A 23,624-nucleotide genomic window follows, 5' to 3' on the forward strand; every position below is an offset into this window, starting at 1 on the left:
GCAACCCCCGGCATGCACTGCTTCGGAGGCGGGGCTACGGCAGCCGGAAAGGGCCTTGCTGTCACCTTGGCCATGGCGGCCGGGCCGCCCCCGCCGCTGGAGCCCAGCCCGCTGCCCACGTTCCCTGAGGAGGGATTCGCGGACAAATTCCTGCGCAAGACCCGCGAGAACCCCCTGGTGCCCCTCGGTGAGGGTGGGGCAGGGGGTGGCGGGACGGAGGCGGAGTGAGGGGCGCGGGCCGGCGCGGTGGCCGCTGGTGAGGGCCGGTCCCTCAGCCCCGGCCGGCTGTCCCCGGGAGGCGCGGCTCGGCTTTGGGAGTGCGGGGGAAGCCGCGCCTCACGGCCCCCGTCCTTCCCCGCAGGCTGCCTGTGCACCGTCAGTGTCCTGGTCTACGGAATCATCTGCTTCAAGAAAGGCAACACTCGGCGCTCCCAGCTGATGATGCGGGCGCGTGTCATAGCCCAGGGCTGCACCTTCGCCGCGCTGCTGGGGGGCATGGCGGCCACGGCCTTCAAATCCCGACAGTGACCTCGGACAAGAGCGAAGCGGCGGTCACGGGCAGGTGTCTACCAGCAGCCCTGGCTGGGGATGGAGTTTTCTGAGGCTGTTGTGATGTCTCGGTACAGCCAGTTCTGGAGCACTGGAAATGGGGTGAATACACTCTGTGATTAACATGTAATTTAGGCTGTGGCGCTTTTTTTTTGTTTCTCCAAGAGCTCTCCTGCAGCACTGAGGCTGCATGTCACCCTGTCAGACTTCTTGTTCCTGCTTGATGCTGTCACAGGCTGATAAAATTGTGCCTTCTCGGTCATGGTCTGAGGCGTGGTTGTAGTCAGGCAGTGACCAGCATTTGAGAAATGAGCTGCCGATGAGGAAGGAACACTGCTTATGGCTTGGTCCTGGCAGGACAAAGTCTCTAGGCACTGGGGGAGGCAGTTTGGGAGGTTGTGTGAGCTGTGTAATTAAAACTGGTGAGTAATAAAGTGAATTGCAGCAAGATTCTGACTGATACTGGATTGCAGAGCACTGAGAAGCCATAACAGTAAACAGTGAAGGGAGAAGAAGGAGTGGGCATGGCTGTCTTGAAGCTATGGTGATGCAAGAAACAAGACATGAAACTCCCTGTGTAAACAAGTGGGGAACTCACATTTCTGAAATGAGGTCTGGCTGTGTTCTCTGGGATGTGCTGCTGCTTTGGCTGTTCTTGCTGAGGAGTCAGCAACACCTTCTTCTCCAGGGGACCTGCCCTGCCTGTGTCCTGGCAAACATGGTCCCACTGTTGGTTTTGGATCATACCAGGGCTTTGGTGATCCATGAGGCTTCGCCCTCCCATGCCAGGGCCAGAGCTGGGAGGACGTGGGGCCAGGGTCTCTGTTCATTGCACTGTGGCTGCAGCAGCTCACACCTGCAGGGGAAGGGGCACAGACACCTCTGCCTGTGCTGAAACACCTCACCCAGCAGCCTGGGCTGCTTCCAGGTGCTGTTCTGTGAGGTGGTGCCTGTGCCACGAGTCCCTGTAAGGATGTGCTCAGGGGTGAACCCTCTGTCTGCAAACAAGGACATGCATTGTCCTGTCCAGGGAACTGGGCTGGTGGGCCTTGGCAAGGAGAGGGAAGGCTCTTGCTCACCAGAGCTGATCTCTGAGTTGTGAGGGTGGGCATCAAGCCATCACCAGTGCTGAGCAGGGTGAGCTCCACCTTGGCACAGGGAGTCCAGGGCCTCTGTTCCTTCTACAGCTGCCTGCACAGGACATCCTTCACAGAAGAAACTGCTTCTGCCTGCCCCACTGGCACCTCCAGCCCAGCCAGCTTGGGGCAGGGTGTGAGGAGCAGCAGGTGGACAGATCCATGAGCACAATCCCTTGGCAGCTGGAGAAAGGTGCAGTGGACAGGGAGCAGCTCAGCCAGTTTGGACAAGTCAGAGCTTGCAGTTCCTTGGGGATAGTCAAGCCCCAGGTCCTGCCGACATGTTTTGTCCCCCTCTGGCCTTCCTCTCACTTTTTTTTCCTGAAGGATGTTCCTCTTCCAGCCCCATCCTTTCCACACGAGGCTTCATGGCTGTAGGTTCTCCTAAACACAGCGTGCATCCCTAATGCAGAAATACAACAGTGCCCTGTAGGATTGGAGATGTTGGTTTATTGTAACAGGTAATTTGGACAGTCACAGATACCAAAGCTGAGGGGATGTAGAACAGCTGTGGGCACGGCTCCCCGAGAGCTGCCCCGGCCTGACACGGAGCACATGGCAGCTGAGGCACCCAGGGGCCCAGCTGCCTGCAGGGCTGGAGGGACAGAGCACAGGGGGCACAGTGTCCCCCACAAGTAGCCAGGGGTGCTTCCTGCTGCTCTGCAATGCAAGGCTGAGGCAGGAGCTGAGTCCCCAGGTGTCGTGCAGCACAGCAGAGCTGCCTACGCATGCTGGAGCTCAGGGGGCCGAGCAGGAATGATCAGCCCTATGGGCAGGGGGCACAGTCCCAACACACAACAGCAAGTGATTCCCTACACACCCTTTTACCTTCCCAGCCCACTGGTGAGATCATGCCCCAGAGCCCTGGGTGCCCAGGCACCCCACAGCTGCAGCAGCAGGAGTGGTGACATTCTGGCCCTGGAGCCATAGCTGCAGGGCAGGAGAGCTCTGCACACTCGATTTCCAGCTGAGCAGGGCTCTGCAGAAGGGCTCAAGTGAATGTTTGTGGGCTCTGCTCTACGTCCTCCCAACCTGCTGCAAGCCCTTCCCAAGCCTTCAACAGGCCAGACCCAGAGCAACTGCTCAAGGCTGTCCCTCTCCTGCTGCCCAGGAGTTGTGCAGGTTCCCAGGACTGGTGCTATCCCTGCCAAGCAGAGGAGAAAAAGTTTGAGCAGGGAGCAGGACTGAGGCATCTCCCCACACTGCCTTTCGTGGGCAAAGCCAGGGGGCAGAGCAACTGCAGACAGATGTGCAGGTTGTTCCTAGGGCCAGTACAAGCCCCAGCACCAGAACTCTGCCCAACCCTGCTCTGGGTCCCTAGGTTAGGAAGATGGGGGTTTGACCTGCCCCACAGCAGCTGGACCTTCCTACCTCCTTCCCTGCAATTACACAGCCTCCATCTCCCTTTCTGGTAGCAAGGGAAGGAGCAGAGCAAAGCCAAGGGTCCCCCAAAGCCTGGAATCCCACATTCCCAACTGCTGGTGTTCATAGGGGAAGGAGAGGAAACATCCTGAACACTCCACAGTCCCTCCCAGTGGCCCACACCACTGTGCTGCCAGCACTGCAGGATGGATGGGACATGGACACTGGAGCTGCACCAACGTTTCAGGGCATAGCCAGGCTGGGCAGAGTTCTGATGGGCTTGGGGCAGCCACTGGCAGTCCAGGCCCAACCTGGGCACCTGTACTCACATTCCTCAGTCCCTGCCAGTCTGGCAGTGCTGCAGCCATGCTCCCTGCAGGACCCAGCCGTGTGGAGACAAGCCAGGGCTGTTTCTTCGCCCTCCCAACCCTGCTCCAGCTCTGCTCTAAATCCCATGGGAAAGGCAGACAGCAGCCCAGGATCCCATTGGGATCAGGACTGAAGCCTATACATGGGGCTGCCAGGACAGCTGCAGGCAGGTTTATTCCCAGCACAGGGCTGAAGTGGGGAACACAAGATGGGATATTTCTGCTCATTTAGCCAGGCCCTCAGACATAAACTCCTGAAGAGCCTGGGCTGGGACTTCCCCACTAACTCAGCTCTGCCACCCAGTGCCACTTCCCGGGGAAATGCCACAGTGATTTATAAATAAGTGTAAAAAGAGACCAATGCACCTTTTAAGCAAAGGAAAACCATGGGGAGAGTTATACAACCAGTGACTCGAGCACAGCCGAGGCGCAGATCACGGAGCAGGGGGTGGGAGGCCCTTCCTGGGCCAGTCCCTGAAGCCACCTGGCTCAGTGAGCCCAGCCATGCCCGCTGTGCTCCCAGCTGTGCCAGGCACAGCTAACGGGACAGGGGCGTCTGTTTGAGGGAGATGAGCACCGAGCGCATCCGCGAGACATCCTTGCTCTGCTTGCTGCTCTTGGGGTTGAAGTCACACAGCTGGGCCACCTTCTCCCACTCAGAGCCTGGGGTCTCCTCCTTCGACTCCTTCAGGAATGCTTCCTCCGAGGCCCTGCAAAGATATTGAGGGTTGTCACTGGCAGACCCCTTTCCAAGGAGATTCTTCCTTCTGTCTTAAAAACCCTTGTGTCCCTGCTTCCTGTCCCTTTACTCCAGCTGATGAGCTCAGTGTTCTCTGGGACCAAGAGACACACGATGCTCAAGTCTGCCTTTGGCTGCACTCACCCAAAACATTGCTCATCCAGGGGCGCAGGAGTATCTGCCTGCTCCCAAGACTTCACCCCCATAGAGCCATCCCCAAAAAGAGGCATAAGAACCCATGGCTATGCATCTTCAACCAGCTCCCATAGAGATATTTCTAGGAGCTCCACTCATCTCCTAAAACTCCACCATTTGGAGACGCTCAGCTGCATCATCCTCCCTCTGGTACCTCACCAGGCCAGTGGTGATGCCACCTCCCAGCATCCCCCCTTCCCTTGGCTGGGCAGGCAGTGCTGGGGCCAGGACCCCCAGAGCCTTTGGGGCAGGATAGGGTCTGTAAGAGGCACATACACGTAGCCAATGACATCGGCGTCCGGCTGCTGGTAAAAGGCTTTGTCAGCGATCCTAGCCCCGGGCACAGAGAGAGAGAGAGTGGAGCGGAGTGGAGCGACAGGCAGGCAGAGGGTTAGAAAGAGAGAACAGAGGGGGTTAGTCCTCCCAAAGAGTCACCCACACACTTCAGCACACCAGGAGAACCTGGAGCCCAACCCTGCCCCCCTGCGAGCCCCATGCAGGGGCAGGAGGCACCGAGATCCCAGGGTGATCCCAGTGTGGTTCCAGCCAGAGTGGCTCTGCACAGCCACCAGAGCCACTCCAAGACCTGGGAACTCTCCCCTTGCTTGGCAAGGCTCTGTCCCTGCAGGGCTGGACCCCACTGTGGGCAAAGAGGCCCTCAAACATCCCAGGGAAGCAGACAGTCCTTTTGGCCATGCTGACCACAACATACCTGTTGTTTGCTCGGTTCTTCTCCATCTGCTCATTCTGACGCAGGTTCCACTCCTCCAGGTCCTTCTTGGCCTTCTCACGCCATTCCTGCTCAGTCACCTTCGATGCCGCATCTAATGCCCGAGTGACACAGAGCCCATCAGCCACACTGGCACCTGCTGGGTGTGCTGAGCAGCCCCTTGGCAGGCAGGACAGCTGCAGCCCCTCAGACCCATCCCCAGTCCCCACCAATACTGGCCAAAAAGCACCACAGCCCCAAGGATGAGAGATCTTTGGCAGGGGCACAAGACCTCTGGGATGCAGCAGGGTCACCAAGAGGTGAGGTACCCCAAGGGCCCTGACTGCCATGTCACAAGGTGCCACAAGCACAGGGGGCTACAAAGGGCCTTGGGTCTCACCCAGCTCCTCCAGGCGCTTCTTCTGCTCCTCCCTCCACTTGCGGATGCTCTCGGGTTCCTGGGTCAGCCGGTCGGCCTTGGCTATGGCTGCGTAGGCATCCGTGGGGCCGTTGGACTCCTGCGGCACACGAGCACCTCACCATCAGCACCAGTGTCCCCAAGAGCCCAGCCCAGCCACCTCTAAGGGCTGGCAGCAGTCAGGACTCCACACTCCCAGCACTGACAAGCCAAGACAGGAAGCAGGAAGGGTGACAGCTTGGGACATGTGGGACAGCGTTCCCAAAGTGCTGCTCAAGCCCAGCCTCAGGCTCTGTCACCTGAAGCTGTCCCAGCAATTCCCTCCTTGACTTGCTGCTCACTGCCACCATAGCTCTTGTATCCTCCGGGCAGCCCCAGGGCACAGGGCAGACACCAGCCTTGGAACTGCTCCCCAGGGATTCCTGGCCCTCACTGGGGCCCAGGCAGCTCCTGGACTGAGCTGCTTCCCTCACGTCTGAGCTGAGGGCCCTGTCAGGCCCAGCACCTCCCTTAACACCTTCCACTGGCCACATGCCCAGTCTGACACCAAGCTCTGCAATGGGATTACAGCTTTCTTCCAAGATCCTCAATCTAATTAAGTCTGTCTCATTCCTGATGCGATTATCATCCTGTAAACCACGCCTGGGCAGGGCATATGCTCCACTGCTGGGTACAAAGTGGGGTGATAGGCTAGTGAGAGGCTGGCACTGCTGACAGCAGAGCTGGGCTTCAGGCTCCCAAAGTGATTTGAGATCCAGGTGGGTTCCCCCAAAAGGCCCCTGGCCACAGGGCAAGTGGTTTTCATGGGAGATCCAAGTCCCATGGCAGCCCTATCCTGTTTCTGGCCTGTCAAGAGATGGTCCTGCCTGCCCCAGAGGCCTCCAGAAGCTACCCAGGCTGGAGAAAGGGGACTTCTTGAGGAATGGGCAATTTGTCACCTGCTCTTAGGGCCCAGGCACTCCTTCATGGCACAAGCCACCTGCAAACAGATGTGGGGCAGATCATGGCAGGTGGGACACATCTTCTCTTCAAAGAGAATGGAGCAGCCAGGACTCCCACGGGAGACCCAGACCTTTCCAGGAGCACCGTAGCTGTTCTGCAGCTGGATAGCAAACTCCAGTCAATGCTGGGGGCAGAACAACAAATTGCTGGCCCCATACCCACCCAATGTTCCTTAGCAGCCCTGGGCCAGCAAAAGGCTGAGCTCTCACCTGAAAGACATCTCCATTGACAGTGGCTCCTCCATTCTGAAAACCTGCTCGAGAAAAAGGAAAAACACAACTATGGCAGCTGCAGGTAATCCCAGAGGGGCTGGTGTCCATGAAACTACATCAAATCAGCTCCTGGGAGTTTGTCTGTGCCTTTTTCAGCCCAGCACACCCATGGCACAACACCCTCCCACTGTCCTGGCCTTGGTGGGATTCAGCAAGCACCTCTCACTCTCCCACACAAACTTCTGCAAGTATTATGTCTTTATGGTGTTTTCACTGGTATTTAATCTTATCTGAAGATTAGGGAAACTGCTCCAGCAGAAGACTGACACAGGCTGCTGCTCTGACTGTAGAAACACAACCTGACCAAGCCAAACCTGCAGATGGACACAGCTGATGCCAGAGCTGCCGGCCAAGTGCCAAGGCAACTCTCCAGGGACACGGCCCATGGAAACACTCCTTGTGCTCCACCAGGACAGGAGGGCATGCCTGCAGGCCCAGGTCCTGGGAGCCCACCTGGGATGAGCTGCAGGGTTAGGGTTGGTAATGAGGCACCCATCTACCTGCACAGCCCCAGAGAGCTGCACACCTGGGGCACAAAGCCAGCCCAGGCAGGGGACTCTCTGCTGCCAGGAGAGAAAAGGCTCTGAAGGATTCACGCCCCAGGCCCTGAGCTTTCCCCAGTGACCACAGGGCTTCTCCTGGCCAGCCAGCTGCAGGCACAGACCCAGGCCAGCACTGTCCCCAAAGTGCTCAGCCCCATGACTACACCCAGCTCCAGCCTGTCTAACTGCATTTATCACTGTGGCTGACAACACCTCCCCAGGCCCAGATCTGCCTCCATGGCCCTGTGTGCAGAGCTCTGCAACCACTGCTCCACAGACAGCACGAGGAGACCCTGTGGGGCTGGGTTAGGGGAAGGAGTCAGAGCCCTGTGGCAACAGTGCCCCCATGTCCATACAGAGAGCAGATGCCAAAGCCCCTGCAGACTGGAGACACAAGAGAGCAGAATTAGCACATTCTACCTGCAGGGCCCGGGACCACAACGTTCCCAATGGCAATGTCTTCCATTTTGCATCCCAAAGGGCGCTCCTGTCTGTGGGGACAGTGACAAGGCTGTCACTGCTCCTCAGTGCCGCCTGGATGCCTTTTACACTGCCATAGCTGGGAGCACTGAAATATGGAGTCGGGAGTCCATTCAACCCGGAAAACCCAGCACAAGGGGGAGAAATCCCCCCACGGCTGGCACATCCCAGCTCAGGGTTCACCCCACATCCCCGAGGCTCGAGAAGTCCTTTGGGCACAAGCAAAGGCCCAGATGACCCTGGCTAGGATGCCAGCGTGGCCCACAGAGTCACCCCGCCACCGGCCCATGAGATGCCGCACAGACCCCATCACCCACCGGGGATGCTGTGGATCCCCCGGGGACCGCAGCCCCGCGTGGATGCGGCCCGGAGGACGCTTCCCTGCCTTCGCGGCAGAAGGGGGACAGCCCTCCGTTACCCCACAAGGTCGGGAGCCCGCCCGCAGCCAGCGGGAGCGCGGCCGGGCGGCCCCCGCGGGCGTGCTCACCCTGTTCCGGCGGGGCCGCCTGCCCGCCCGGGGCGGCGGCCGCCTCGCCGTCGGTCGGCCCGAAGCCCTCATCGTTCTCGATGCCCGCGATCTCGCTCTCCTGCTGGGCCAGAAAGGCGGCGGCCGGGTCCTCCTCGGCGCCAGCGCCCTCGGATGAGGAAAAGAAGCCGAAGTCGTCGGCCATGACCGGCCCGCCCGCGCCCCTCCCGGTCCGGCTGCGCGGCTCGGCTGGGCTGGGCCCGACTGCGCCCGGGCGGAGCTGTCGCTGTCACTGCGGCGGCGGGCGGGGCGGCCGCGCTGACATCAGCGCCGGGGCGGGCCCGCTGGCGCGTCCCGCCTCCCCGCCAGCCGCAGCGGGCACGGGGAGCCGGGGCTGCGCGCCTGCCTCCCCTAGGGCTCGACTGGCCGCGGTCCCGCCGCACCGACCCCTCACGCGGGCGCTCGTAGCTGCGGGTGGGAGCGGGGCCCCTCACAGCCTCCTCCATCTTAGCGGCCGCCGCCATCTTGGGCCCGGCACACGGGCGGCCCAGCGGGACGAGGGGTGCCGGCCAGTACCCACCCTGGGGGACCGGAGGTAGCGGGCAAGACCCACGCTACGGGACTGGAGGTGCCCGGACAGGACCCACTCGGTGTCCGGCAGCCCCCGCGGTGACGGGAACACAGCCAGCTCCTGGGGGTCTTCGGCTCATATCCCCCCACTCAGGGCCCGCTCCCACAGCAACAGGCTGCCCCCTCATCCCCGGCCTGTTCCGGGAACACCCGAGCAGCCCTTAGCACGCTTCGGAACTCCTCGTTTGTCCGCCGGGAACACCCGAGCGGTGCTCGGCACACTTCGGAACTTTACGTGCGCCCGCCGGGGACACCCGAGAGCGGCCAGCGCCGCCGATGGGATTCGGGCATCTCCGGACAGGCCCTAGAGCGCTTCGGTTGTGTCCGGAATGCGGCGCGGCAGTTCCGGCCGTGGCCGATAAACAGCCATTGGCCGCGCCGCGCGGGGCTGGGGTGGAAGTGGGGCCGGCCGACGTCACTTCCGGAGAGTGACGGAGCGGCGGGTCAGAGGCGGCAGCAAAATGGCGGCGCCTGAGGAACGGGAGCTGACGGCGGAACAGACCGAGAAGCTGCTGCAGTTCCAGGTGCCGCGTCCCGGGGGGCCCGCGCCGGCCGGCGAGAGCGGGGGAGGCGGTGCATGGACACGGAACGGGCTGAGCTGGGCCCGCCCCGCCCGCGCTGGGGGGTACGGGGCTCACGGAGCCGGATAGGCCCGTCCTGGAGAGGGGTGTCGAGCTGGGCGTGAGGGGACGGTGGGAGGAGAGACACCTGTGGGCCCAGTCCTGGCCAGGGTGAGTGAGATTTCCGTGCCCTTAACGCTTCTTTGGGGCGATGTTCTGTCATGGCTAATTGAGAGCTGCCTGCTCAGTACACTCCTTGCAGGAAAAACTCCTTGGTAAGTCCCGGCCATTTTAATTAGTCTGAAAATTTTCCTTGTCGTAGCTGGAGAGCCTTTCCTGGCACCGAGGCAGAGTTATGCAGTGGGTTTCTGTGGAACATGGTTCCTGCCCCTCACGATTGGGTAACGCCGCTGGAGACTGTAATGATCTAATCTGTGTCTGCTACACAACGCAGGCAAGGTCGCTTAACCTTTGCTTTGCGAGGCCCGGGGCTGTGTGGCAGATGAATGATCACAAACACAGTCTGAAGATGTGGTTTATTCGGGAGAAAACAGCGCTGGGCAGCTGAAATTCCTAAGGTTGCTCAGTGATTAGTAACTAAACGTGCTGAGCTATGAAAATTACCTTCAGGTGTCTTGGGTTTGTTTCTGAGCTGTAGGACACCATGTGGCATCCCTTGGATTGCAGTTCTTTTACAAATACCACGATCACTTTAAAGAGTGCTTTGTCTGCTTTTGTTGCTATACATTATCTTTTAAGGCTGTGCATTGGAAGTTTGGTGTAACTGTAGATTTAAAGGGGCTCAGAGGCATCTGGCCCTGCCTTCCCCAGGTGACCCAGTGCAGGTGTTCATCATCCACTCATTGACTTCCCCAGCCTTCACCTGATTCACAGCCCCTGACTTAATTACTGTGCTGAGCTGTTTTCCTGTGACTGGACCCAGGAGGAAACTTGTTTTACAGATGTCCCCTCTAAGGCTCCTGCACACTGAGCTCTTTGGGCAGTCAGATTAAATACAGACTGAAGGCACAGAGCAGTGGCAGCCATTGCTGTCCCTGTGCTGCCTGGTGAGGGTTTGGCACGTGTCAATGTCCCATTCTCTTGCTGTGACAGATCCTGGTTCTTGCTCCTCTGCTTGATCTGGACAGGTAGCACCAGCTGCTCACACCACTGCCTCTGCTGCTGTTTTCAAACCCCTGTGGGCAGCTGGGAAGTGAAATAATCCTATTTCCCAATGCTGCCTGGTGTTGTCATGGACAGAGGGCTGCCAAGAAACCAGAAGGAGGGATTCATGCTTTAGTCCAGCTTCCTGTCAAGCTCTGCTTTGAGGCACAGGGAAACACTCCTCAGGGTGTCAAGGGGAGACATTTTTTCATTTAGACCACTGCTGTGCAGAGCCAGATGTGAAAGCTGTGGTCCAGAAGGCTTGGATGCCAGCCAGGATCCTCCCTCCTCTGGGGTGTGTTGGATCAGCTCCCTCCAGGGCTAATGGCAGCCCCCACTGGTGATTCCCTCTCCTCTGATGTGTCCCACCTAGCTGAGAAGGGCTCAGCTGTGAGTCCTGCTGCTTGCTCAAAAGTAAATCAGTCCTCTTGGAAGAGATTCTTTTTCTCAGACTTCAATAGGAAGAATGAGGTGTTTGGAGAGATTAAATAAGTGTCATTAAAATAATTTGTACATTGCTACAAGTCAGCTCGGAAAGCCTTCGGGGATCCCTGCTGACTTTGCAGGGAACAAACATTTCAGTGTTTTCAAGGATAATTTCCCACTTTGTGATGTGGCTGTGCAGCATTCCATGGTGACAGAGCCCTGCCCTTCCACAGAAGGGTCTGTCCCCCTGCACTGTGCTGAGAGCAGCAGAGCACGCCAGGAAAGAAGGCAGGATGGCAAGGATGAGGTAAGGAATAGAGAAGGCCCTCAGTGAAACTGAGATGCAAAGGGAGGGAAGCACTGAGCAAGGACTGCTGCTCACCCAGCAAACAGCTCTTGGGGGGAAATGCTGTTACCCTGAGCTGTTTATCCTGCCCCTGCTGCAGTGTGCACCTCTCCAGGCAGAGGTGAAAGTGCTGTCCTGTCCTGCCTGAGCTGTGGGGCACAGCTCTGTGTTAGTGCCTGCTCTGCGTTAATCCCACTGCTGTTTGTGTGCTGGCTTCTGTACTGCTCATACAAACAGCTGTGCTGGCAGAAAGCTGAAACCAGCAGCTTCCTTCTCGTGGGCAGGGCTGGGACAGGGCAGCTCTCTGCACCATGCTGGGGCAGCTTAGTAAAGGGAATAAAACAGTAGAAAAAACTGGGATAAACTTGAAATGAAAGCAACAAAGCCTCTCGCATGCTTTCAGCCTCCCATTTACTGCCAGAGAGCTGGCTAATAATGTAAGGGAATAAAAGCACTCAATTTTTCATCTGTCAAGACCTTGCTGTCCTGACATTTGGAGAGAGGAGTTTGCTGTGAACAGTTCAGGAAAGCTGTGGAGATGTGATTCATTTGGGAGATGGAAGAAGCAGCAGAGCAGCTTTTCTAGGATCTGGTTATTGATCTGTGCCCATTACACTTGGGCTGATGTCTGATATTGTAATATGCTAATGTGAAGTAATGGAGTGTTATTTGCAAGAGAGTTGGCACTCATAATCTCTGACTTCAGCTGGGGAAAACAGAATGCTCAAGGCTGGATATGGCTCTGATTTAGGGGAAGGGGGAAACATGAAACTCCAGGCAGCTTTCCCACTCAGTGAATCGATCACAACCCTCAGAAAGGCATTTGCTGTAATATGCAATGAGAAACTCTTGGTTAAGGCATTTTCCAGTTAGAGCTCAGATGTTCTTTACCCTTGGAAGGTAATTCTCTGGATTTGGCAGTGGGTTGGGAGGGAAGAGCAGTGCCAGGCAGCGCTGTGGGTTTGCATCTCCTGTGCTGCGGATCTGTGGAGGCAACGCTTTTGTCAGTCCAGTTTACAGCCTCTGTCCACTCAGGGTATTCCTTTACTTTTGAAGCATGAAATTGTGCTTTCCACTGCTTCAGTATTGAGAAGATTCTGAGCAGTCTCAAAGGTGAGAGATACAAATCATTACCTCCAGCAAAATCTTCCTGATGCTTTACAATAACACTTGCTTTGTGTGGTGGTCGAGAAGGCACTGTTGAACTTTTCTGGCATTTGTGGAATTTAATATTTTGTTTTAGAAATATTAGCCACTGTGTTGAGCTTGGATTTATTGGAAGGTTTGAGAGTGCTGGTTTAATGGGACTAATTTTAACTACTTATTATGTCTGTGAGATCCATGCTCCTAAAGACAGCTAATAAGAGGTGAGAGCAGCAAGGTTTGAAGATGCTGGTTATTCTCTTAGCCCTGATGATACTAAGCATGTGCTGGTTGGCCATGTATGTTAGTTTGCAGCTGATCAAAGTTCACCAGAGATGCTGAGGCAGTGGAAATAATGTGGAGTTTCAAGTTTCTGATCTGTTTCCATGACTTGGTGAAGCAGGGGCCGTAGGAATGCCCTGGGGGTGATAATGACCAGTATCAGCGTTTGCCAGCAAGAGCTGTCTGAAGTGGCAGTTGAACTGTGGTGCTGCCATTCCTCCCATCGGGTGTGGGTCATTCTGAGCCCTGCTGTCTCTCCCGGAGCCTGGTGCAGCTGTGCTAAATCCAGCGGAGCACATCAGAGTAGCAGCCAGCAAGGTACCGAGTGTTAAAAGCTGCCTGTGCTGGCAGCTGTTCCTGCAGTGTTTAATTGTTCAGCCTCATTGGTCAGACAAGTGGCAGGAGCTGCTTGGAGTGGCTTTGTCACTTCTGGTTGGAGTTGAGAGCAGCTGAATTAAGATGCTAAGGAAAAAAAAAGTAAAAGGAAATTCACCTCCCTGAGAAGTGGCTAGAGCTGCCTGTCACTGTGGTGGTCAAAAAGGACGGAGTTGGTTGGCTCTGGTGTTTCTGTGGAACTCAGATGGTCTTGCAAATGCTGCAGTGTTTCAGTGCTCATTAAATGCTTGTTGATAGCTCTGCTGCTTTCTGACCTAAAACTGCAGAAGAATTTTGCATAATTTAAAAAGGAGGGAATGCTCGGTGGTGTTCTTAGTGCTCACAGATAATCCAGGCATTTAGAAACAAAGGTGTAAATGAGCTTCTGAATCTTGTAACTTTGTAAACACCACCAGAATTTCCAGAATATTGGGGAGTGGTGATCAGAAGACTTCTAAGGCTCTGCAATAAACACATTGTGACTGTAAAATCAATTAATTGAGTAGATTGCAGGTGCCTTTAATGGTGTCCTTATAAAAAGACAATGAAGTGCCTGCTGTAGGAATTCAGGTTGAAAAAATAAAGTCAGAATGCAAAATAAATTGAATAAAAAATAAAGTCAGAATGCAAACCCTAAATTTTACTCTGTGAAGCACATCTTCAAAGAAAGATAGCTAAACTAAACATTAAATGATGAAACTGCATGATAATCAAAGGTATTCTAGCAGCAACAGCTGAGTTCACTGAGCTTTATTTCTTCTGTGAAATCCAGTTCTGCAGTGTTCCCTTGCAAGGCTTGCTGCAGACTTACTTTTTAATAAATATTTATACACCACTGAACAGTGACTTGAAGTGGTTTTTTTTTTCTGAACTTCTGCAGTCACAATGCTTTAAACAGTCTGATTGGTCTGTGCAGCAGAATGAAACAATGATTTTTGCCCAGTAGATTGGAGAGAAGGTGGTGATGTGGAGATTTGGTGAGAAAGAAGCCAAGAAATGCTCAAAAGTTTGAACTGAGCCCAGAGATTGAATAGGGCATTTGTGCACAGTGTTTGTTGCTCGGGTGGAAATGGCATGTGGAATGTATGAATGGGGGCAGGGAGGGGAATACATGCACCATCCTTCTCCAGTAAAAAAACAATTCAGTGCATTCTTAACTGGTCAGCCTGTCAGGAGCTTTTCAAGAGAGCAAGGAACACATCTGCTCAGGCCTTAAAGCACCTGCAGTGGGGAGAGATGTGTCTGTGGCACAGTGACAGGGGGGTTCCTTCAGCAAACGTTTGTCTCTGTTCAGGAGATACTGATGTGGCTTCCTGCAATAACCAAATAATGGTTTGATCTCTTGTGCAGAAATTCTGATTGGCACAGGGCTAAAATCCACCCAGTGGCTTTGAGGTTTGTCAGTGTGTTTGGACTTTTTCTGTTTCAAGCCCTGTGTTGGACTGTTCCTGCTTTTTTTACTACACTGTTTACTGTGCTTTTTTACTTCCCCTTTGGTGCTGGGAACATCACCTTCAGTAATGCCTGGCTCGTTTTGGTTTTAGTTTCTGTTTACGCTGGCAGTGAATGGAGTAACAGTCATCTTGAGTTTTCAGAACTGCTTTGTCAGTATTTTGAGTTCAAGATGTTTGAGGGCATTGGCCCAGCACATCTTTTCAGAGTGAAGCCTGTGGGCAGTACTGTGTTAAACCCTTGACCGTGCTGAGTGCTGCTGTAGTGACAGACCTTGGGCACACTGAGAGTTGGCTGCTGCTGGCAGAGTGCAAAGGCCTGTTTGGGGCCTCCTGTGTGTTTGCAGGTCACTCTGCTCTTAAACTCAGAGCAGGGCACTTAAAAACGGAGCACTGTGATAATGTGTTGTGGTAACTCCTACCATGTGCTCAGGCCTTGTTAAGAGCAGTCAGGATGCAGCACTTCTGGCACTCATCTGCTTTTATTCTCCTCCTTTAGGACTTGACTGGCATAGAGTCCATGGACCAATGTCGCCACACACTGGAGCAGCACAACTGGAACATAGAGGTACCACTGAAAATGAGACTTGCAGCACTTTCCAAGTACCTGGATTAAATGCAGCCCTCTATGGGAGGGGGGGGCCCTACCACTCAGATTAATCTGTTCCCCCCTGGATTTACCCAAGTAGCTCTTTAGAGCTGTGTCTCCACACACCTGCAGAGCTGGTCTCAGCCAAGCACAGCAGAGTTGTTATGGCTGTGAACAATCCCTTGAGTGGCACAGGATGTGCCTCCCGTGGAGCCTGTGTGCTGGCTGCCATGGAGAAGCCTTTCCACATGGAAGGGAGCCCTGGGGGTTCCTGTTTGTCTGGAGCTGTGCTTATCCAGTGCCCTGGGGCTGTGGACAAGGAATACCCACTGTCACTGTCCACAGTATAAAAACCACACAATGCCTGAAACTCCCTTTGCTCTTTCTTGTGTCAAAGGCAGCTGTGCAGGACCGACTGAACGAGCAAGAGGGTGTCCCAAGTGTCTTTAATCCTCCTCCGCTGCGGCCGCTGCAGGTCAATACAGCTGACCACAGGATCTACAGCTACGTTGTCTCAAGGCCACAGCCAAGGGCAAGTTATCTTACAGTGGATTTTGTCCTGCTTCTTGGCTCACTCTCTATGAATACAGAACTTGAAAGCAGGGAAAGAAATTGTTTTCTTTGCATGCTCTTATCTCCTTTCTAAATATTTTATCTTACAAAAACAAAATGTAGAGCTATTCCTTCAGTTTCTGTTACTGCTGTGGAGATTTTCTACATGCTGTGATTCACAGTATGAGGACTTTTTTTTTTTGTCATAGCCTGTCTTGTTGTGGTGTAGTAAAGCCTTTAGATCAGTGGAATTGGAACAAAGGACTGTCCCTTCCATGTGGCAGTGATAATGTTTTTCTTTTTAGAGCTCCCCTTAAATGTGTATTAACTAGAATACAGTATTACTTTCTTTAATATTTTACAAACAAATTTGCACGAGCACCTGTAAGACTTGGTACCGTTACTCTTTTTGTATAGGTAAGAAAATTAATTATTTCTTTGTAATTGCAGGGCCTGTTAGGATGGGGCTACTACTTCATAATGCTTCCATTCCGATTCACCTATTACACGTTACTTGATATATTTAGGTAAGTCCTTGTTTGTGCTGACTCACTTATTGACTGCATCAGGGAACACACTAGCTGGGATTTGGCTGGAGCTCTGTCACTTAGATCTTTAAGCCTCATGGCAGATTTTCCATTTGTTTCCTTAACTGGCATTATCTGTGGCCTTGTGAAGTTCCTATGCTGTTTAGGAAGAAATAAATCTTGTTGCAGAGAAACAGAGCAGCTTGCAGCTCTGTAAATGAAGTGTTTAATTGGATCTCTAACTCCACTCAGCCTTGCAGTCTGAGTGCCACACAAAGGGGTTGCAAAACAGTGTCCAGCTGTTTGGTGTTCTTGGACAAACATCAGAATCGTGTCCCATTGGGCTGGGCTGCAGATTAACCTGCCCTAATTCCTGGACGTTATTTGGCAAAAACCAAACTGGAAACACCTCTGCTTTATTCCCTTTGTGTCAATTGTCTCTTCTCCCTTTACTGCCCCAAAGCACTGATTCTTGTCTTCTTTACAGCATTGTAGAGGGAAAGGGCATGGTAGTGGTGATCAATAGCCAGGAGTCCTGCCATCTGCCCTGGTTTGCCAATTTTCCCTGTTGTATTACTTTTTTTCCCCATTAAAGATATTTACAAAGTTCAATGTATCTTCTGTGCATCAGTAGAACTAAACAGCACTGATATCTGCCTTGCAGTGAAGCTGTTTCAGCTTCAGAGGAAGGACAGTTTCATAGGACTCATAGTGTAATGTTCTCTTTCTGCAACTCTTTGTACACTGAAATTGTTAGTTCTGGATTGGCAGAAATGCAGTTTTCAAAGTTATCTGGACAAAACCGTGTGGCTTTTAACAGCCCATCTTTGACTAAATTCTTCAAACCTCCTACTGTTGGTGTGGCTTATGCCTGATGCTTCAGAGGAAGCTGAAGCTGTTTAATCACACAGAACTTGGATCCTTACTGATCCCTGGCATGAGATGAATCTTCACTTGGGGCTGGTTCTGTAGCAGTGGTATCAGTTTGGAGTGGGTGCCAGTTTAGGTTCAGATTATAAATGTTCAAGGGTCTCAGCTATGACTTTTTTCCTCTTTATGAATCCCAGTGACTATCTGTAGAAAAGAAAACCTGTGCCTCAAGAAGTCAGTGAGCTGAATTTGCAGTGTCCTTTGCTTCCTTCCTAGGTTTGCTCTGCGTTTTATACGCCCTGATCCTCGTAGTCGGGTCACCGACCCAGTGGGTGACATTATTTCATTTATTCATATGTTTGAGGAAAAATATGGGAGGATACACCCTGTCTTCTACCAGGGAACTTACAGCCAGGTCAGTGTCATGTCTTGGTGCCTAGGTCCTGGGGGGTGATCATTTTGCCACATGGTATCAGGGCCTGCATGGCAAAATTGCTTTTCATCTACAAGCCCAGCATTTATCCCCAACTCTCTTAACAGGGTAATGGAGAGCTAGTGAACAAGTGTACTGGGAAACCAGTGTCTGCCAGGCTTGATGGTTTGCCAAGCCTGCAAAGTTGGAAAGCAAAGCTACTCTGGCTGTTCCTCGACCGTCTGTGTGACTCTGTAGCCGACAGCTTTTCTTTGTAATCCTGCCTTTGTTTTTATAAACTGGTGTGCTGTGCCAGAGTCTGTCCTTCTGTTCCCCAAATTGGGATTAACTGCCTGGGCTTGTATCACAATACAACTTCACAACAGTTCAGGGCCTCAACATTGAGAGGGACCCCCTAAGAAATTGTGGGAGGTGAGTGTGCCATATATCAAATCTGAGGGGGCTCTCTGTAGAAGAGGGACATCCCCATGGACAGTGCCTCTTGCACAGCTGCTCTCAGCCTGGCCAAGGGAAGGGTCTCCTGCAGAGCATCCCATCAGACATTGGATCAGCACTGCTTCCTTCCCAAGTGCCTGGGGAAAAGCTGTCAGTGCCTGTCTGCTCCACACTGCACAGTGATGGAGCTCACCGCCTCTGCAGCTCTTACAGGCTCCTCTGTAATGATTCCAGTCATTCCTGGAATCCAAACTCAAGTAATTGTGGAATGGTTGGGCTACCAAAACTCAGTGCCAGTAAAACAGGGAGCATATTGTGCATTTAAACTGTGATTTTGTTAAAAATGCTCTTGGGTGGGTGGAATCCAGACACTATAGATGTGGAAAGGGAGGGATTCTTTTCTTTGTTGTCTGGTTTTTTGGAGGCTTGCAGCATTATTTATTACCTGTTGTAATAGAATTTTCATTTGATGTGATCTGAGGATTGTGTCCTGCACAGGCCCAAGGGAAAGCTCAGGGGATGAAGGAGGTTTTTCACTGCTAGCTGAGTCTGGGGAGGCAGCTCAGGTGTCAGTCCCTGTCATTGCCTACCCAGTTTCACTCTGAGTTCAGTGTCCCCCAAAGCCACAACCTGAGAGGACATGAGAGAACACCCCTGTAGCCCTCTTAAACAGAGGCTCATTTAGAAGGTCTGACAGGTTCATCCTCCACTGCTGCTTCACTCAAAGCACTCCAGTGGCAGAGTAAAGGCCTGGGTCTCACAGGCCGTGTGGGTGCTGCATTGCTGCATTCCCCTTGCCCAGATCCTGTGTAACTTTACCTGCTCTGCTCTTTTGCCAAGGCACTGAACGATGCCAAGCGGGAGCTGCGCTTCCTGTTGGTGTATCTGCACGGGGATGACCACCAGGACACAGATGAGTTCTGCCGGTAGGTAGGAGAATTTCCCACATAGCTGTCCTTGGATTTGAAATGCAGCTGCCCTCACATGGTCTCTTCTCATCCCCCAGCAATACACTGTGTGCACCTGAGGTCATCACCCTCATCAACACTAGAATGCTCTTCTGGGCTTGCTCAACCAATAAACCAGAGGGATACAGAGGTGAGTGTGTCCCTCCTGGGCTTTACCTGTCCCCTCTTGCCTCTGGAACAAGCCAGATGCTCTTTGACACATTTACACATGAAACACACTCTTGTCTACTTGAACAAAATACAACATATTTCAGGATTTCATGGGGGAATACATGTGTTGGTTTCCTGGGATATCTCAAAGGTTTGGATGCCAAGGAAATACATTCTGATCTTCACCTCCACTATTCTGTGTGTTCCTGGGCAGTTCTGTGCTCATTGCTGTGGGCATTTAGGCTGCTTTCAGTGCCTTGTCAGTTGGAGTTGGTGGGTGTGTGCTGGGGATAAACTGAGTGGAGAAACAAGTGTCCAACTAGATCTGTCCTTAACCCTGGCTCCTGTGATGCCTGAGGCCAAGAAAGACTTGTTAGGTGCATTCTTTCCCTTTCTGAGACAGTCACCTTAATCCACAGCCAATCTCTGTGTCTCCTCAAAAGCCCACAGTGTCTGGGAGCTGTTGATACCTGGCCAGACAGAAGTTTGGTAAGGATTTGCTGCAAGTGGAGCCTTTTCCCAAAGTTCTGTTAATGGCTCCTGTGTTGTTCTCACCATTTCTGGTTTCATGGTCAGGAAAATGCTACATTTGGGTCACTCTTTGCTCCATAGTTGTGCTCCCAGTTATCAACAATTGGAGAGAACAGCTCTCTGAGGAGACAGTCTTTTACTTATTCCTGTTTCATTGCTGCAATGCTTTGGAGTCACAGCCTGGGAAGCAGAGCTGGAAGGGACCACGATCTTCCATTTAATCCTTGAGCTGCTGTGGTTTTGTATGGGGGCCTCCATTGGTAACAAAGGCTCCAAGTTGCACGATATACCATGTGTGTTTTAAGGAGGGCTCAACAGCCATATATGAGCAGTAACTTAAGCACACCATCTGTTCCATTCCCTGCTTCAGACAGAGCCTGCCTCTAGCAAAGCCAACTTGAGTTTGTTCAGAAATGTTCAACATGGACATACTCCCATTTCCCCCGTGACAGTTTCTTCTAGAGTCCAGCTATCCCTAATCACCTGAGCAAATGCTTACATGTACTTGTCCTGTGTTTCTTTTCCTGCAGTTTAAACCCATGGCTTTATCCCATTTTCAATAGGCATTCAGAGCCATTTACTTCCTTCCTGCTTGAGTTAAAAGTGCCTTTTTTGGTTACTTGAAAGCTTGGGTTTTTCCCCATCAGTCTTTGTGCTCCCAAAGCCATTTCCTCCCTTTGCTAACTTAGAGTTTGATTTTCAAAATGGAGCCTGAGGCCTTTTTTGCCTTGGAAGAGAGAATATGTGGGGAAGGTGCTTTCCTTGGCCCTCAGTGATGGGGAGCCCCTGTGCTGTACCCTTGGTGGCCCTGGTGTGGGGTGGTGACGTTTGTGCCTGTTCAGTGTCGCAGGCGCTGCGGGAGAACACGTACCCGTTCCTGGCCGTGATCATGCTCAAGGACCGCAGGATGACCGTGGTTGGGCGGCTCGAGGGGCTCATCCAGGCTGACGACCTCATCAACCAGCTCATGTTCATCATGGATGCCAACCAGACGTACCTGGTGTCCGAGCGCCTGGAGAGGTACGGTGGGACCGGAGCTCCAGCAGCACAAACCGTGCTGAGGCAGGCTCTGCTCTGTGCCCTGCCTCCCTCAGACACCGAGTGTAGGCACACAGCTCAGCACCTCCCCTTCCGTAACACAGCCCCACGGGCTCTCCTCTTACCAGGGACACCATCAGTGCATACATTCAGGCCAGATGTGTTGCACACACAGTCCCACCACTGAAAGGTGGATGTGAGTACTCTGTTCTCTGCAACTGGAGCACACCTTTGGCATGCTGGAGCTTTGCAGGGAAAGCTTGGACAATAACCTGTAGGATCCAAGTGGGAGCAAAGGCATTGCAGGCAGGAGAGCTGGTGTCCACAGCTGTGTGCTGCTGCCTGGGCTGGCTGTGCTGAGCTCTGGCTGCTTTTCTGGTGGGGCCTCACAAGTCCCTGGTGACTCTTAGGGATGTACAGGTTGCATCCAAAACAGGATCCTACCATTTGACTTCTGTCTGTCCCTCCTCTGCCCCACGCCCTGTGTGGGGACCCAGTAACACATTCCAGTGTATGAAATGGGCAAGGAATTACTTGAAGGAAATGAAACCAGGAGGAGTCTCAGGTACGAGGCAGGAATCTTGAGCATTGTTCTTGTGCTGTCTGTCAGCTCTGCCAAGCTGCAGAGGTTCAGAAGCCTTTTAAAGGGTTACCCACCCTTGGAAGCAGTTTGATTGTGAGGGATTGTGGGGACCTGGCTTGGCCTTTTGGGAGCTTGTGGTACCCCAAGGCATTACCTGCTGTGTGCTTCTGTGAGTTGGAGGCTGTCCCTGCCCCCTCGGGCCTGCCCTCAGCCTGCCATCCCCTCACTCCAGGGCCTGTTAGCCCTGACCACTTCCCACTCGTGTTTGCAGGGAAGAGAGGAACCAAACCCAAGTGCTGAGGCAGCAGCAGGACGAGGCTTACCTGGCATCCCTGCGTGCAGACCAGGAGAAGGAGCGCAAGAAGAAGGAGGAAAGGGAGAGGAAGAAGAAGAAGGAGGAGGAAGTGCAGCAGCAAAAACTGGCAGAGGAGAGGCGGCGGCAGGTGAGAGCAGAGGGGCTGCAGGAGGGGCTGCAGTGTCCTTGGGATTCCTGGCCTGCAGGAGGAATTGCTGTGTCTTGCTTGGGGCTTGAGCATTCCCGAGGCTCCTGGAGCAGCTGTGCTGCAGGGGACAGGCACCAAGGTCAGCTGAGTGCACAACCATTGCTCCTGTCCCTCCTTGCCTTGCAGACACTGCAGGAGGAGAAGGAGAGGAGGTCAGAATGCCTTCCTCCAGAGCCACACCCCGATGACCCAGAGAGCGTCAAGATCATTTTCAAGCTGCCCAATGATTCCAGAGTGGAGCGGCGATTCCACTTCACACAGTCACTGACGGTGAGCTTGGGGCAGAGCTGAGGGGCCTTCCAGAACATGGGTAAAGAGACTTGCAGGTGGCTTTTTTCCCTTGGACTTGCCAAATGAGGGCCTTTGCTGAGAGCCTTGGCAGGCAGAGCTGCTCCTTGGTAAGGAGAGTGCTATAGGGCCTGGTTCCACCAGCTTGGAAGAGCAGAAAAAGTGGCAGAAGCTTTTTTTTGCCTCCTGAAAAGCTGGAAGGTGTCTCTGCCCATGATCTCTAGTCCCTCCCAAGAGCAGGGTGGGACTAGATGATCTTTTGAGTCCTTTCCAACCCTTAACATTCTATAATTATATAGAAGATATATATTCAATTATAATTCCACTGCTCTCCATGAAATAAACGTGTAGGAAGAGTCAGAAACAGTCTGGTCTCCCCGGTGCTCTGTGCCAAGCCTAGTTTCATGTGTGCCAAGGAAATGGCTGTCTCAGGTCTACAGTGCAGTGATGGTGCAAATTTGGGAGCCTTCCCCCACGAGATGCCAGGGAGTCGCTCTGGCTGTGTCACTGCTCCCCTAGCTGGCAATTATTTCTGTGCTTCTTTCCCAGGTGATCCACGATTTCCTGTTCTCCTTGAAAGAAAGCCCTGAGAAGTTCCAGATTGAGGCCAACTTCCCTCGCCGTGTCCTGCCCTGCCTCCCGACAGAGGAGTGGCCCAACCCCCCGACGCTGCAGGAGGCAGGACTCAGCCACACAGAAGTCCTCTTTGTGCAGGACCTCACGGACGATTGACACTTCCTTTTTGGTTTTGTTTTTGTTTGTTTTGTTTTTTCGTTGTTTTTTTTTTTTTTTTTTTTTTTTTTTCCAGAAGACACAAAACGGAAAGAGAAATTCATATTATTATTATAATACAATATTTTTTTTAAAAGACTGCGTACAAACGAGGGATCAGAGACCACATGGCCCGTGCCAGCCGTGTGTGCGCTGGCGAGAGGACACACGGCCATCCCCTGCGCCGGGGGGCACACGGGGGGAGCTGCTGTTGCCCCTCTGCCCTCCCTGGGGAGGAACAGGAATGGCAGCTCTTGGTAATTATTGCTTTTATTGATGACAATAATAATAAAACCCCAGCAACCCAACATCTTGTGAAGATTTGATACTCTGCTGCTCCTGAGAGACACAAGACCGAGCACCGGAACGTGCTGGGATTGGGGTGGGGGGAAAGGGCTGGACAGACTCTCTTCAGCTTCCCTCTGTGTATAAATACTGTTCTTTTAATATTTCTCTTGCTTTGTAATGACCAAAGGAGATTGGGGTTGACTATAGTATTAACTTTTTGATAAAGAGCTGGTTCGATTCTTACCCATGTGGGGCCTTGCCCAGGGTTCTTAGCCTGCGTAGTGTAATAAACTCTGCCTCTAGCATGTCTGTGCTGGTGCTTTCTGCCCTGCCCGGGGAGGGGGGCAGCTGCTGTGGCACTTGTGGCTCCCAGGAGTGGGGGTACACTCAGCCTCTGCTCTCACACATGGGATTGTGTGCCCATGGAGCTGTTGGGTGAGATGAGAGAGTGCCCAGCATGGGCCACGGCAGGGCTGGCGTTGT

The 23,624-nt window shown here is 53.3% G+C and overlaps 3 protein-coding genes across 6 annotated transcripts; 2 read left to right on the forward strand and 1 right to left on the reverse strand.

The window, feature by feature from the left end:
* Window positions 1-32: 32 nt before the first annotated feature.
* HIGD2A (HIG1 hypoxia inducible domain family member 2A) lies at window positions 33-679 on the forward strand. Its single transcript, XM_059483796.1, has 2 exons — window positions 33-187; window positions 362-679. The coding sequence occupies exons 1-2, from the start codon at window positions 73-75 to the stop codon at window positions 526-528; spliced, it is 282 nt and encodes a 93-aa protein (XP_059339779.1). The 5' UTR covers window positions 33-72; the 3' UTR covers window positions 529-679.
* Window positions 680-2,115: 1,436 nt separating this feature from the next.
* On the reverse strand, window positions 2,116-8,522 carry CLTB (clathrin light chain B). Of its 2 annotated transcripts, XM_059483390.1 has the most exons (6): window positions 8,260-8,522; window positions 6,688-6,731; window positions 5,459-5,576; window positions 5,062-5,173; window positions 4,626-4,679; window positions 2,116-4,125 (listed from the first exon to the last, which is right to left on the reverse strand). In XM_059483390.1, exons 1-6 carry the CDS (start codon window positions 8,441-8,443, stop codon window positions 3,954-3,956), a joined length of 684 nt encoding a protein of 227 aa, XP_059339373.1. In that variant the 5' UTR covers window positions 8,444-8,522; the 3' UTR covers window positions 2,116-3,953. The 2 variants fall into 2 exon arrangements, with proteins under 2 accessions (XP_059339373.1, XP_059339374.1); XM_059483391.1 differs by lacking the exon at window positions 4,626-4,679 and having other exon boundaries at window positions 8,260-8,519.
* A 165-nt stretch (window positions 8,523-8,687) lies between these two features.
* On the forward strand, window positions 8,688-23,161 carry FAF2 (Fas associated factor family member 2). 3 transcript variants are annotated; one of them, XM_059483541.1, is made up of 11 exons: window positions 8,688-9,392; window positions 15,115-15,183; window positions 15,602-15,736; window positions 16,207-16,283; window positions 17,430-17,568; window positions 18,862-18,947; window positions 19,028-19,119; window positions 20,513-20,690; window positions 21,563-21,734; window positions 21,921-22,064; window positions 22,632-23,161. In XM_059483541.1, exons 1-11 carry the CDS (start codon window positions 9,330-9,332, stop codon window positions 22,812-22,814), a joined length of 1,338 nt encoding a protein of 445 aa, XP_059339524.1. In that variant the 5' UTR covers window positions 8,688-9,329; the 3' UTR covers window positions 22,815-23,161. The 3 variants fall into 3 exon arrangements, with proteins under 3 accessions (XP_059339524.1, XP_059339525.1, XP_059339526.1); XM_059483542.1 differs by lacking the exon at window positions 8,688-9,392 and adding an exon at window positions 9,628-9,703; XM_059483543.1 differs by lacking the exon at window positions 8,688-9,392 and adding an exon at window positions 12,994-13,107.
* The last annotated feature ends 463 nt before the right edge of the window (window positions 23,162-23,624 follow it).

Source organism: Ammospiza nelsoni, chromosome 16 (genome assembly GCF_027579445.1).
Source record: "Ammospiza nelsoni isolate bAmmNel1 chromosome 16, bAmmNel1.pri, whole genome shotgun sequence".
NCBI classification, from domain to species: domain Eukaryota; kingdom Metazoa; phylum Chordata; class Aves; order Passeriformes; family Passerellidae; genus Ammospiza; species Ammospiza nelsoni.

Coding starts and splice junctions, on each gene's coding strand:
- CLTB (XM_059483390.1), bottom strand. CDS start 8,443: ATGGCCGACGACTTCGGCTTCTTTTCCTCATCCGAGGGCGCTGGCGCC. Junction 6,732..8,259: donor GGCGGCCCCGCCGGAACAGG/GTGAGCACGCCC, acceptor TTTCTCGAGCAG/GTTTTCAGAATGGAGGAGCC. Junction 4,680..5,061: donor AAGAACCGAGCAAACAACAG/GTATGTTGTGGT, acceptor GCCCGGGGCTAG/GATCGCTGACAAAGCCTTTT.
- HIGD2A (XM_059483796.1), top strand. CDS start 73: ATGGCGGCCGGGCCGCCCCCGCCGCTGGAGCCCAGCCCGCTGCCCACG. Junction 188..361: donor GAACCCCCTGGTGCCCCTCG/GTGAGGGTGGGG, acceptor CCTTCCCCGCAG/GCTGCCTGTGCACCGTCAGT.
- FAF2 (XM_059483541.1), top strand. CDS start 9,330: ATGGCGGCGCCTGAGGAACGGGAGCTGACGGCGGAACAGACCGAGAAG. Junction 9,393..15,114: donor AGAAGCTGCTGCAGTTCCAG/GTGCCGCGTCCC, acceptor CTCCTCCTTTAG/GACTTGACTGGCATAGAGTC. Junction 19,120..20,512: donor TAAACCAGAGGGATACAGAG/GTGAGTGTGTCC, acceptor GTGCCTGTTCAG/TGTCGCAGGCGCTGCGGGAG.